General features: G+C 43.0%; 1 protein-coding gene across 3 annotated transcripts in view; it reads left to right on the top strand.

Moving 5' to 3' along the window:
* Positions 1 to 14,951, top strand: part of col12a1a (collagen, type XII, alpha 1a) — a 273,614-nt gene that overhangs the window by 149,604 nt on the left and 109,059 nt on the right. For all 3 annotated transcript variants that reach the window (XM_078557493.1, XM_078557491.1, XM_078557492.1), the window contains 5 exons: positions 307 to 459; positions 1,729 to 1,803; positions 4,393 to 4,532; positions 5,260 to 5,383; positions 10,202 to 10,345. In XM_078557493.1, coding sequence (XP_078413619.1) covers positions 307 to 459; positions 1,729 to 1,803; positions 4,393 to 4,532; positions 5,260 to 5,383; positions 10,202 to 10,345 — 636 coding nt within the window. The remainder of the gene's footprint in view (positions 1 to 306; positions 460 to 1,728; positions 1,804 to 4,392; positions 4,533 to 5,259; positions 5,384 to 10,201; positions 10,346 to 14,951) is intronic.

The raw sequence follows: 14,951 nt of genomic DNA, 5'->3' as shown, positions 1-14,951 counted from the left end.
GGATTGCATGCAGGATACTACACACAACTAAGAATGCTTTATTCCAAATAACACAAAAGTTCAGAGTTTGTTACATAAAAGTTAATGAGCCTAATCCTATATTTGTTCTTCGATATTGTATATGCAGCGACAGTGATGTCTTTATAAAGATTACCAATAAATTTATTTTCGTAAACTCTCTGGCACCAGGTGCTCATCATTTTATCTTGTGACTCCAGTGTACGTTATTGTGCCACTGGGATAATATTGAATTGACTTCAGACACCCTGTTCACACTGAATGTTAATTTTTGCCTTTGCTGTGAAGCTTATAGCAGTGGGCATCAGGAAGTTACCATCAGCGGCGCTGAAACCAACCATTGCTTCACTGGACTTTCCCCTGATTCCCTATATGATGCCACCATATACACTCAGCTCCCGAACCTTGAGGGACCTGGAATGCAATTGCAGCAACGTACATGTGAGTACTGAGGTGCAAACTAACATTAACAAGAGGGCAATAAGCTTTCAAATTGCAGGTGGGGGCTGGAATAACAATAATGATATAATCAGTAACACAAGGCACTTGGGGAAAAGTCAATGAAGGCAATGTGAGAGACAGCTGGATTAACATCCGTGGAGATGCAGTTCATACCACAGGCGAGTGGTCAGTGTCAGTGTGAGAGAGCTGGTTTACATTCTGTAGAAATACGGACAGTAGCACAGAGTACTGGGGGAGAGAGGTTACTGTGACAAATGTGAGAGATCTTGATTAAATCAGTCAAAATACATGCACAGCATTCGGATGCACTCTGCTGATATAATTGTTAGGACCACTCAGCAAACATCACAAGTTGTCAGACCAGGAGGCTATGGTGTTTTGGGCCTCGACTTCATTCTTCAACTCACCACCAGATCAGGCTTCCAGATGGCTTCACTGGCCAATGTAGAACTGAACTGTAGGGGGCTGGAAGGTCCTGAGAAAAGAGACAAACTATTTCCTCTGCTTGGGCGGTCCAGATAAGGGGACATAACTTTAAGATTAGAGCCAGGCAGTTCAGGGCTGATGTCAGGAAGTGCATTTCTCACAAAAGGCAATGGAAGCCCGGAACATTGTCTCCCAAAAAGCTGTTAAGGCTTGGGTCAGTTAAACATTTCAAAACTGAGATTGATAGATTTTTGTTGAGCAATGGTATTAAGGGGGCACAACCATGTGGGTAGATGGATTAAGATATAGATTGGCATGATCTAACTGAATGGGGGTGCTGAATGGCCTCCTATGTTCCTGAGTGGGAGGGGAAGAGGAGTTAAGCTTGCCGATTCAGTGACATGAACTGGAAACACGTGTGAATGGATATTGGAGGATTATACGAGTCGGTGTGATTGGAATGTCCCTTTGATCGGTTGTCTGCATCTCACTGTCCAACCTCAGAGAAAAAACGGCCCCTTCACTGCGTTTGCCTGTGGAAATGTTTTATAGTTCGAGTCACTGTCTCCTGAGCAGGGGTTGGGGGAGTTATGGGGGTGTGGGGTTGATGATGACGGGTGTGAGAATGGTTGCCATTACATTCCAAGATGCCACAATCTGAAGTTTGACTTTGAGGATTGCTAATGGGTTCATGAATTTAATTGTGCGACTCAACCTACAACCACATGGTCAAAAATTAATTTGTCGTCTTTGGTTTTGATTTTGTGATTATTTAAGAAATATTTGATTTCAATCACAAATGCCAGTTGTCTTTCTTTGCAGTGGTTCGCCCAACAGAAGCTCCAACAGAGCCCCCATCTCCTCCTCCACCACCAACCATCCCTCCTGCCCGAGAAGGTGAGCTATTTAACTTGTTCATACTGCCATTTCTAATCGCCTTACTCAGAGTGATGGAAAAAGTACTCGAAGAAACCTGTTTGGAAACTTCTTGGCCTCAGGTTTCAGCCAAAGTGAAACCTGAAATTCTGAAATAAGAAACCGAAAGCATTGGAAATACACTGCAGATCTGACAGAACCTGAAAGGAGATGTTTCAGGAGCCATTTTTGTTATTCATTTATGGGATGTGGGCATCACAGGCTAGGCCAGCATTTATTGACCATCCCTAGTTGCCCTTGAGAAGGTGGTGGTGAGCTGCCTTCTTGAACCGCTGAAGTCCATATGATATAGGTACACCCGCAGTGCTATTAGGGAGGGAGTTCCAGGATTTTGACCTGGTGACAGTGAAGGAATGGCGAAATGTTTCCAAGTCAGGATGGTGGATGGCTTGGAGGGGAACTTCCAGGCGGTTGTGTTCCCATGTGTCTGCTGCCCTTGTCCTTGTAGATGGTAGTGGCCGTGGATTTGGAAGGTGCTGCCTCAGGAACCTTGGTGGGTTTCTGCAGTGCAAGTAGTAGGTTGTACACACTGCTGCCACTGTGCGTCGGTGGAGAGAGAGTGAGTGTTTATGGAGGGGATGCCAGTCAAGTGGGTTGATGAAGCAGCTGAAGATGGTTAGGTCTAGGACACTACCCTGGAGAACTCCTGCATTGATGTCCTGGAACTGAGATGATTGGCCTCCAACAACCACAACAATCTTCCTTTGTGCTAGCTATGACTCTAACCAGTAGAATGTTTTCCCCCTTGATTCCCATTGACTCCAGTTTTGCTGGGGCTCCTTGATGCCACACTCGGTCAAATGCTGCTGATGTCAAGGGCAGTCACTCTCACCGCCTCTGGAGTTCAGGCTTACTACTCTGGTTGGATGTGTTCCTGGGAGTTAGATGACATGACTTCTTGCCTCAACTGCCCCACCCAGTTATACAGAGTTTTGTCCCAATTCCAAATTTTTTTATAACAAGCAAAAACATAAGAAAAAAAGGACATTTTTTTAATGCCCTATGATTTTCCTCCTCAGTTGCTTGTAGCAATGAAGATTAACCTTTAATTTCCACAGAATCCAGGGTGATTTTGGAGGGTTGGCATCCCTTGATGAGTTACCTTTCAGTGAAACTATGTCAGAATGTTATAATCCTTTATCTTTCTGAATCTAAAGGGCCTGTCAGTATATGCCTAGTCATTACATTTTCCATCAGTGTTTCCCATATACATGTTGGTGGCAAGTTGGGGGGGATTATCGCCCTTAATTCCATCTCTTGGTTAAAAAAGTTTCATTTCTTTTATATAGCTTGAATTAATATCCTGTGGCATTGCTCATTTGCAATTAGAAGTTTAGAAGTTGTTAGCCATTACACACTGGGGCTGAATTTAATGACGGAGGCTGAAGTCCTGCTACTGGGGCCAAAAGTGGGGGCTGATCCCAGCAGGACCTGGGGAGGCACATTCCCAATGGTGGCCACTTAAGTCGCTGCTGTGGGGCTGCCATCCCTATTGAGGGCGGCAGGCTGCTTCCCGCACTACCAACCTCCTCCTCCCCCCCCCCCCCCCGCCCCCCCCCCCCCCCCCACCCAAAACACCCTACAAAGAGCTGCTGGCTCAGGGCCAGTGCCCTCGAAGATGAGTAAGTGGGGTCTGGGGCACTGAGGACAGGCAGGTGGGATGGGGTCACCTAGGGCAGCTGTCGCGTTGCCACGGGGGCAGACATTGCTGGCAGGGAGGCCCTGCTGTGCACCATGAAATATTCAGAAAAGCAGCCCCCCTCCCCAAAACCCACTGGGAGGCTGCCACGTCTCCCTGGGCGATCTTCCCATGTGGTGGTGGAACCCCCCCCCCAACCCCCCACTGCTGGAAAAATGCCCACGGAGGTGAGAATAACCCCTTAATTGGCCACTTAAGTGGCTCAAGTCAGTTGCCAGATGGTGGCACGTCTTCCCACTTTCCTGTCACTGGAAAAATAGCATGGTGTCTGGAAAACGTTGAGCATACCCACTCTGGTGCCTCCCCATGCCATTTTCCCAGCCTTCCCATCTTCCAGCCCATTGCAAAGGGGTTGGTAAAATTCAGCCCACCATCTCAGGAAGTAAGCCATCATCAGAAAGGGGAGAATTAGATTAGTAGAATAAAAGTAACTTGTAAAATTAAGGAAGAAGAACTAGAAATTGAAACCAGCTGGAAATGTTACATACAATTTACAACACAGAAACAGGCCATTTTGCCCAACTGGTCCATTCCACAAGTCTCCTCCCAAACAACTTTGTCTAATTCTATCAGGTTATCTTTTTCCTGTTTTCTCCCTCATGTATTTATGTAGTTTACCTCATTTATGCCATATACCATACTCTCATCATTCACTGCATGTTGGTCCCACCTAAAATATTGACCCGTTTTTCTCTTTCATTCAGCAGTTTGTCGACCTACAGGGTTTGATTTCTATTGTGCATTTTGTTTTTATCTCTTCAGCCTATCAATAGAAATTGTTCAGTTTATAAAGTAAGCATGTAATGGAAGGGAAAATACCTTATGATGATTTTTATCCTTTTCTATATCAGTGTGCATGGGTGCAAAGGCAGACCTGGTGTTTCTGGTTGATGGTTCTTGGAGTATCGGAGATGAAAACTTCCACAAGATTTTGCAATTCTGTTTTGACACCATCGGGGCTCTTGACAACATCAGTCCAGAAGGAATGCAGGTATGAATGGTTGTCCTACTCCTATTTCGTAAAACAAGGTTGGCTTTTTTTTACACAGTGAGTTTGGCTTGACTGGTACAAGCCTCAGAACTGTAAGGCTATAGATTCAACCCCCAATACAGGATATGATCAGTAATGGGAATGGTGCACCTTGAGAGGTGTTGATCATTGTGTGAAATGTTAAACAGATCTCTGGTTTATTAGCCACTACAAATAGATCCATCTAAATGCTGTTTGCAAGCTGTTACACAATAGCCAAAATTAGAGGAGGAGTCAATTTCTTTCACTCTAGCCATTGGTATAAATCCCCAACCCCCACAGCTCTTCAGCCCATCATTGATGATAGAGTCTTCAGCCACCTGCATTCTACTCTCATGAATTGCCTCTCTAAACTTCCCTTCCTATAAAAAAAATCTCAAAGCTCCTCTTGTCTACCAAGCTTTTGGTCGCTTCTGCAAATGTATCCCTTTCAGGATTAATATCCACTTACCTTCTGCCAATCTATAAAGCCCCGTGGTGTGTTCTGTACATTAAAAGCTTTATATGAACACAAGTCAGAATGTGAAAAATGGACATCATCTTTACTCTCGTAGCAGCAGTCAGTACACCTGAATGCAACTCATTGTGTGTGGAAAGCTGAGAGATGTGCAGAAGTATTTTTATAAAATACAAGTTCTTCATACCTCATTCCTGACAAATTGAGATTTTTGTTTGCTTTTATGTGCAGATTTCTCTGGTTCAGTTCAGTGACGATGCAAAAGCTGAGTTTAAGTTGAACACTTACACTAATAAAGGAACGGTCCTTGCTGCTCTTCAGCTCATCCATTACAAAGGCGGAAACACAAAAACAGGTACAGCAGAAATACTGAACATGGCTTCTAATTACCAGCATGATCTCATAGGATGTGCATGTGATGTGATGTTTACCCTCTTTTTAAACTTGGGTGGCAAGTGGGGTAAGTGACTTAGCAGGGTGGTGATGAGTTAAAGTGTCCATGAAGATCCCAGGTTTAACATGCTCTCTGAGATGTCAGCAGTGGCTCAAATGGTGGCACTCTTTGAGTCGAAAGACTATAGGTTCAAGTCCCAAACCAGAGACTTGAACGCAAAGTTTAGGCTGATGCTTCAAAGCAGCACTGAGGGAGTACTACACAATCAGATTTCAGATGAGATGTTAAACCGAGGTCCTGTTTACCCTCTCAGATAAACATTAAAAGATCCCATGGCACTACTTCAAGAAGAGCAGGGAAGTTACCCCTGGTGTCCTAGCCAATGTTTATCTCTCAATCAACATAAAATAAACAGATTACCTGATCATTGCCACATGGCTGTTTGTGGGATCTTGCTGTGCACAAATTGGCTGCCACATTTCCTACAACAGTGACTACACTTATTGGCTGTAAAGCACTTTGAGATGTCCAGTGGTCGTGAAAAGCACGTGAAAAGTAAATGCAAGTATTTCTTTATTTTCATTGGCCGTAAGGTACTTTGGGGATGTCCTGAGATTGTGAAAGGTGCTATAGAAATGCAAATCATTTCCTTACTGATTTAGCTGTTTAGTCTCATGTCACCCTGAGTCAGTGAGGGCAAAGCCTAGCTTGACCTCCTACTCAATCACCACCCAGTGGCTTCTGTTAGAATATGCACATTTTATAAAATGTGTATACAATACCCTCATGCCTGAAATAGGAATTAAATAAAGGAAACACTTTCCCACGATCTATCTCTGCTGGTTACCAACCCTCCTGCTATTGGAAACTGTTCTTGCACCCCCTTTAAAATTTTGCCTTTCTGTTCATTGATCTTGCATTGTGACGCACTCAAAAAAGTGAGTCAGCTGTATGTTACTAAGCGGACAAGTGCCCATCATTTCTGAGGCCTCCTTTGCAAATGACATAAATTTTCCAATCGCAGGGATCTCCAGACATGTAGGTGTTTATATACTACTTCCCAGCTCAGACCAGCCACAGATCTCTCCTGGGATCAGGGTGAAATTTTTCAACGCTTCGGCTCACACATCCTGCTCTCTTTGGAGTGAGTCACCCACATGTTATGCCTAGAAGTTTGTGTTACAGGCTTGAAAACTGAGAGTCCTGATGTTCAACTCCCGATGGGATTTGAGATTAGTTTCCATATGCAGCGTGCGCAGAAATTCTACCCTAGGATCGTGGGGTTCGTTAAAGGGACAGAACCTGCAGGGTTTGGCGAATCATTACGGCTACTTGTTTTTTCTTAAAGAAAGAAAACACAGGTTGTGATTAGTATGAATTAAACCAGGGGCACCATCACACACAATTACCTGGGGCAACGTTACAGCCAAAACAAAAACAGAATTACCTGGAAAAACTCAGCAGGTCTGGCAGCATCGGTGGAGAAGAAAAGAGTTGACGTTTCGAGTCCAACATGACCTTTCAACAGAACTGAAGTATAGTTAGGAGAGGGGTGAAATATAAGCTGGTTTAAGGTGGGGGGCGGGGGGAGAGAAGTTGAGGGTGGGGTGGTTGTGGGGACAAGCAAGCAGTGATAGGAGCAGATAATCAAAAGATGTCACAGACAAAAGGATCAAAGAGGTGTTGAAGGTGGTGATATTATCTAAAAGTGCTAATTAAGAATGGATGGCAGGACACTCAAGGTACAGCTCTAGTGGGGGTGGGGTGGAAAGACTGGCAAGGTATTAGTTGTAGATTTAAAAATAATGGAAATAGGTGGGGAAAGAAGAATCTATATAAATTATTGGAAAAAAAAGGGGGGGGAGAAACGGGGTGGGGATGGGGGGAGGGGGAGTTTAAGATCTAAAGTTGTTGAATTCAATATTCAACCCGGAAGGCTGTAAAGTGCCTAGTCGGAAGATGAGGTGCTGTTCCTCCAGTTTGCGTTGGGCTTCACTGGAACAATGCAGCAAGCCAAGGACAGACATGTGGGCAAGAGAGCAGGGTGGAGTGTTAAAATGGCAAGCGACAGGGAGGTTTGGGTCTTTCTTGCGGACAGACCGCAGGTGTTCTGCAAAGCGGTCGCCCAGTTTGCGTTTGGTCTCTCCAATGTAGAGGAGACCGCATTGGGAGCAACGAATGCAGTAGACTAAGTTAGGGGAAATGCAAGTGAAATGCTGCTTCACTTGAAAGGAATGTTTGGGCCCTTGGACGGTGAGGAGAGAGGAAGTGAAGGGGCAGGTGTTGCATCTTCTGCGTGGGCATGGGGAGGTGCCATAGGTGGGGATTGAGGAGTAGGGGGTGATGGAGGAGTGGACCAGGGTGTCCCGGAGGGAACGATCCCTACGGAATGCCGCCAGGGTGGGTGAAGGGAAGATGTGTTTGGTGGTGGCATCATGCTGGAGTTGGCGGAAATGGCGGAGGATGATCCTTTGAATGCGGAGGCTGGTGGGGTGATAAGTGAGGACAAGGGGGACCCTATCATGTTTCTGGGAGGGAGGAGAAGGCGTGAGGGCGGATGCGCGGGAGATGGGCCGGACATGGTTGAGGGCCCTGTCAACGACCGTGGGTGGAAAACCTCGGTTAAGGAAGAAGGAGGACATGTCAGAGGAGCTGTTTTTGAAGGTAGCGTCATCAGAACAGATGCGACGGAGGCGAAGGAACTGAGAGAATGGGATGGAGTCCTTACAGGAAGCGGGGTGTGAGGAGCTGTAGTCGAGGTAGCTGTGGGAGTCAGTAGGCTTGTAATGGATATTGGTGGACAGTCTATCATCAGAAATTGAGACAGGGAGGTCAAGGAAGGGAAGAGAAGTGTCAGAGATGGACCATGTGAAAATGATGGAGAGATGGAATGCTGGATAGGCTCTTTCAGCTTCTCTTCCTCTTCAAAGAATGCAAGATTTGTCAAATTTTATATTTTTCTCTTCTTGAGGGCAGTGTTCCTTTATAAGAAACAACTTGTAGTACCTGAATCCAATTTTTTGCTAATGAGGGAGACATCTGTTAGCTTTTTCTTCCATCTAATGTTTCTGTAAGAGATCTCTTCTACATTAAAACCGCTGCATAAATCCTGGTTGTTGTTGTTTTAGGTGACCTCATAGAGGTAGACGTAGAGAAGATGTTTCCAGTTGTGGGGGAGGAGTGGAGGGTGGAGACTAAAGCTAGGGATCATAAATGTAAGACACTCAAAAATCCAATAGGGAATCCCGGAGAAACCTCTTTACCCAGAGAATGGTGAGAACGTGGAATTTGTTAGCACAGGGAGTAGTTGAGGTGAATACCACATCAGCTTTTGAGGATAAACACAAAAGGCAGAAAATAATAGTAGGATAGGGCGAGAGAAAGTAAAGAAGTGGAGGAGACTTATGCAGAACATAAAAGCGGTTGGGTCGAATGGTCTATTTGGACTAATTTAAATGCGATGCACTCCATTGTAAAATACACAAAGTAATTTCCTACACAGGTGTTAAGCATTTATATGTTAATAATGTAAATTTGTATGTTAATGTTACTAAAAGGTTTTAAGATTGCAGCTTATAAAATACTATATTCCAATTCAAAGTAAACTAATTTAAACAAAATAAGTCATTTTATTATTGACATGATAAAGGGAGTAATTGAGTGAGCAACAGCAGCAAGATATAACTCATCAGCTGAAAAATCACTGTCTAATCCCTACGCTGGACTGAATTTTGCTGCTTGTTCTGCTTTCTCAGCAATAAAATAAACAACTTTAAATTTAAAAAACTATTACAGGTAAAGGTGATTATTGATGTCACTTGAAAGGGTCATGGGAACAATAACTCATTGAATATCAGATTACATTTGGTCTGATTATTAAAATACTAGGATTGAAAGTTACATTTGAAGACAAATCAGATTATCTGTTTTGGTAATGTTGGCTGAGGGATAAATACTGCTCATGACATCAAACAGAACTCCCCATCTCATCTATGAAACAGTGCCATGGGATCCTTTACATCCACCTGAGAGGGCAAACAGGGCTTCAGTTTAAATTTCATCCAAAAGACAGCTCCTCCTGCCAGTGCAGCACTCCCTCAGTACTTCATTGGGAGTGCCAGGCTGGAATTTTGTGTATACATCTCTGAAGTGAGGTTTGAAGCCTGACTTAGAGGCAAGAATATTACTCATTGACACGAGAAAATCTCCTCATTAGCAAATATTATGCTCCTAAGCATGGGTTTCCCTTGATCAGTCTCAAACCTGCTACTTGTAAGGAGGATAGAAAGTTCTTGGCACCAAATCTCCCCCTCCTCACTTTCATTGTTAAGAGTAGAGCAAAGTGTATTTCACACTGTATCTAATTAATAACTTAGAAGTTCTCAAAGACCAGCAAACAATGGGCTCTATCTCTAACCCCTATAATGCAAACCCCTACAATCCCTCAAAAGTAGGTAGATTCTTGATGACCAAGAGGCTGAAATGTTATCAGGTGTAGGAGGGAATGTGGAATTGAGGTTAAAATCAGATCAGCCATGACATTATTGAATGGTGGAGCAGGCTGAGGGGACCAAGTGGCCTACACATTCTAATTTGTATATTCGTATGTAGTGCCTGAACTAATTTGTTCATTGCTAAAAGGGTGTAAATCACAAAATGTTTTTTATTCCCTAACAATGACATCTGTCACATTCATAAACACAAAAAGCTAGGGAGAGAAAAAATACACCAGAGATTTATATTGACACTATTTTTATGGCCTTGTCTTTTACATTCCAGGTCGAGCTCTTGAGTTTCTGCACAACCACGTCCTCATTTATCCAAATGGCATGAGGAGGACTGTTCCCAAAGTGCTTGTTGTTGTCACTGATGGACGTTCACAGGATGAGGTTAAGAAACCTGCAATTACATTACAAGAAGCTGGTAAGTGTCCTGAAGAATTGCTGTGGCAGTGATCCTTTGTGACCATTAAGGCTCCGTACTGGTTATCTTATTATAAAATTAGTCCAGCCTTTTGTTTAATCTGACTGCTGCAGTTTAAGTTGAAGGTCCTTTCCTTTTCTTCCATATCAGAGTGCCCACTGATTAGTTTTTTTTCAAGAAGTGATGCAGTTTCAATCCTATATCTTTTAAACCTAAAGCATTTATTTAAAACTGTGATTGTTATCCAGTAAGGAAGTGAGAGGAGCCAAAAATTCTTCACAAAATTATTAGAACAGTGACAAACATGCTTGTTTGATGTGAATGGCATCATGGTGGAACCAAAATATGTCACCCTTATTTCACTCACATGAACTGCTCATCCAATTTCTCAGCAGCTGTTTAACACCATTTTAATGCTAATATACTGGAAAAATTATCAAATGAATGCAATACATAACAACCTTGTGCATTATCACAATACTTTATTCTAATTTGTAGGTTGGCAGAGTGTTTTGAATTTATGTTTTCTTATAATGTGTTATAACTGTTTTATGGTAATGCAATGTTGTAACTCTTTTTCACAATGCACCTTTGTGATTGTGCTTTATCAACATTTAGTTAGGTTCTTATGTCTATAACTAAAGGCCGATATATTGACAGTGCATGACCTAAATAATTGCAGGAGCAGAAGTAGGCCATTCGGCCCCTCAAACCTGCTCTGCCATTCATTAAGATCATGGCTGATCTGATTGTGTTTTGAATTCCACATTCCCATCTACCCCCAATAACCTTTGATTTCCTTGCCTAACAAGAATCTACCTACCTCTGCCTTAAAAATATTCAATGACCCCAGCCCCACCACCTTCTGAGGCAGAGAGTTCCAAAGTTGAACAACCCTCTGAGAGAAAAAATTTCTCCTCATCTCTGTCCTAAATGGGCAACCCCTAATTTTAAAACAATGTCCCCAGTTCTGGACTCACCCACAAGAGGAAACATCCTTTCCACCTCCACCTTGTCAGGGGCGAAGTGGTGATGTAATGGTATTGTCACATGTCTCGTAACCCAGAGACCCAGGGTAATGCTGTGGGGACCCGGGTTGAAATCCTACCATGGTAGATGGTGAAATTTGAATTCAATCTGAAATTAAAAGTCTGATGATGACTGTGAAAACATTGTCGATTGTTGTAAGAAAAAAACCCATCTGGTTCACTAATTTCCTTTTAGGAAAAGAAATCTACTGTTCTTCCCTGGTCTGGCCTACATGTGACTCCAGACCCACAGCATTGTGGCTGACTCTTTAATGCCCTCTGAAATGGTCTAGCAAGCCACTCGAGGACAATTAGGGATGGGCAATAAATACTGACCCAGCCAGCGATGGCCCCATCCCATGAACAAATTTTTTAAAAATACCGTTCGGGATCTTATAAACTTCAATCAAGTCACCCCTCACTCTTCTAAACTCCAGTGGAAACAAGCCCAGTCTGTTTAACCTTTCCTCATAAGACAACCCACTCATTCCAGGTATCAATCTAGTAAATCACCTCTGAAATGCCTCCTATGCATTTATATCCTTAAATAAGGAGACCAAAACTGCACACAAAATTCAAGATGTGGTCTCACCAATGCCCTGTATAACTGAAGCATAACAGCCTGACTTTTATGTTCAATTCCTCTCATAATGAAGGATAGCATTCCATTAGCCTTCTTAATTACTTGCTGCACCTACCTGCATACTAACTTTTTGTGCCTCATACACTAGAACATCTAGATCCCGCTGCAGCTCGGAATTCTGCAGCCATTCTCCGTTTAAGTAATACTTTGCTTTTTTATTCTTCCTGCCAAAATGAACAACTTCACATTTTCCCACATTATACTCAATCTGCCATATTTTTTCCCACTCGGTCAACCTAGCTATATCTGTCTGCAACCTCCTTATGTCCTCTTTGCAACATACTTTCCTGACTATCTTTGTCCCATCTGCAAATTTAGCTACAATGCCTTCACTCCCCTCATATAAGTCATTGATATAAATTGTAAAATGTTGAGGCCTTAGCACAGACCCCTGCAGGACTCTACTCATCACATCCTGCCTATCAGAAAAGATCCATTTCTGCACACTATTTTCTGCCAGCCAGCCAATCTTCTATCCATGCTAATCCAATACTCTGTACACCATGAGTTTATATTTTCCGTAATAATCTTAGATGTGGCACCTTATCAAATGCCTTCTGGAAATCCAAGTGCAGCACATTTACAGGTTCCCCTTTATCCACAAGCGCATATTACTCCTTCAAAGAACTCCAATAAATTGATTAAACATGGTTTCCCTTTCACAAAACCATGCTGACTCTTCCCGATTATTTCCAGTTTTTCTAAGTGCCCAGCTGTAACCTCCTTAATGATTGATTCTAACATCTTCCTCACGACAGATGTCAAGCTAACTGGCCTATAGTTTCCTGTTTTCTGCCTCCCTCCCTTCCTGAATAAAGAGGTTATATTTGCTACTTTCCAGTCTGACAGAACCTTTCCAGAATCTAGGGAACTTTGGAAAATTAACACCAACGCATCTACTACCTCATTAGCCACCTCTTTTAAGACCCTAGGATGAAGTCCATCAGGACCCGGAGACTTGTCAGCCCGCAGCTCTATCAGTTTGCTCAGTACCACTTCCTTCATGATTATAATTTAACCAAGTTCCTCTCTCCCCTCCACCTCCTGATTTACAGCTGTTACTGGAATGTTTTTTGTATCCTCTGTAGTGCAGACAGAAGAAAAATATTGTTTATTTCATCTGCCATTTCCTTATTGTCTACTATTAATTCCCCACTGTCACTCTCTAGAGAACCAATACTCACTTCACTTAAACTTTTCCTTTTTAAATACCTGTAGAAACTCTTGCAATCCATTTTTACATTTCTAGCTAGCTTCCTCTCATACTCTAATTTCTTACTCCTGATTAACCTTTTAGTAATTCCCTGCTGTTCTTTATATTCTGATCAATCATCTGACCTGCCACCTGTTTTTGCACAGTTATATGCTTTTTCCTTAAGTTTGAAGCTTTCCTTAACTTCTTCAGTTAACCACGCAAGGTGGGTCCTCCCTTTAAAATTTTTCTTTATAGTAGGAATAGACTCATTCTGAGTATTATGAAATATCCCCTTAAATGTCTGCCACTATTTCTCTATTGTCCTATCCCCTAGCCTAGTGTCCCAGTTCACTTCTGCTAGCTCAGCTTTCATGCCCCCATAGTCATCCTTATTTAAGTTTAAAATACTAGTCTTCGACCCACTCTTCTCCCTTTCAAACTGGATGTAAAATCCAATCATATTGTGGTTGCTGCTACCTAGGGGTGCCTTCACTCTGAGGACATTAATTAACCCTGTCATGTTACACAATATCAAGTCTAATATAACCTGCTCTCTGGTTGGTTCCAGAACGAGCTGCTCTAAGAAACTATCTCAAAAGCATTCTATGAATTCCTCTTCCAGGCTACTACTGCCAATCTGATTTTTCCAGTTGATATGTAGATTAAAGTCACCCATGATTATTGCTATCCCTTTATCACAAGCACCTAGCATTTTTTCTTGTATACTTTGTCCTAAATTGTGGTTACTGTCAGCAGGCTTGTAGACCACTTCCACTAGTGACTTCTTTCCCCTACTATTCCTTATCTCAAATCGATTCTACATCCTGATCCCTTGACCAAGGTCTTCTCTAACTATTGCACCAATGCCATCCTTGATCAACAGTGCTACCCCTCTACATTTACCTAGCTTCCTGTCCTTATTGAATATCATATACCCCTCAGTATTCAGGACCCAATCCTTGTCATCCTGCAGCTGTGTCTCCGTAATGGCTATCAGATCATATTTTTTACTTCAATGTCCGCTAACAATTCATTTACTTTGTTATGAATGCTATGTGCATTCAGATACAAAGCCTTTAGTTTTGTCCTTTTGTTATATTTGTAACATCTGGTCTTGACTATTGGTGTATTCTTAGGTTTTATTTCTCTGCCTCTCCCTACTATTGTATGACCCTCACTTCCCATATTACTATTCAGGTCTCCTGCCCTGAATCTACCCCTTGATTTGCCACATCTACCCAAGCTAGATCCCTTACCCCCCTCGTTGTGCGATTCGCAAGAACATTCGTCCCAGCACGGTTCAGGTGTAGACCATCCCAATGGTACAGCCCCCACTTCCCCAGTACTGGTGCCAGTGCCCCACAAACTGGAACCCACTGCTCCCACACTAGTCTTTGAGCCACACATTCATCTCTCTAATCTTTTTTGCCCTATGTCAATTTGCATGTGCCTCAGGTAATAATCCAGAGGTTATTAGCTTTGAGGTTCTGCTTCTTAATTTGGTACCTGGCATCTCATACTATCTTTCCTTGTCCTGCCTATGCCGTTGATACCTACATGGACCACGACAAATGAATCCTCCCCCTCCCACTGCAAGGTCCTCTCCAGTTCTGAGCAGATGTCCCAAACCCTGGCACTGGGCAGGCATCACAGCTTTCTGGACTCTCGCTCTTTGCTGTAGAGAATGGTGTCAATCCCCTTACTATATCGTACCCCACTATCACTACATTTCTGGTTGCT

The sequence above is a fragment of the Cetorhinus maximus genome, chromosome 14 (assembly GCF_964194155.1).
Source record: "Cetorhinus maximus chromosome 14, sCetMax3.hap1.1, whole genome shotgun sequence".
NCBI lineage: Eukaryota > Metazoa > Chordata > Chondrichthyes > Lamniformes > Cetorhinidae > Cetorhinus > Cetorhinus maximus.
This window is presented reverse-complemented; position numbering and strand designations above follow the sequence as displayed.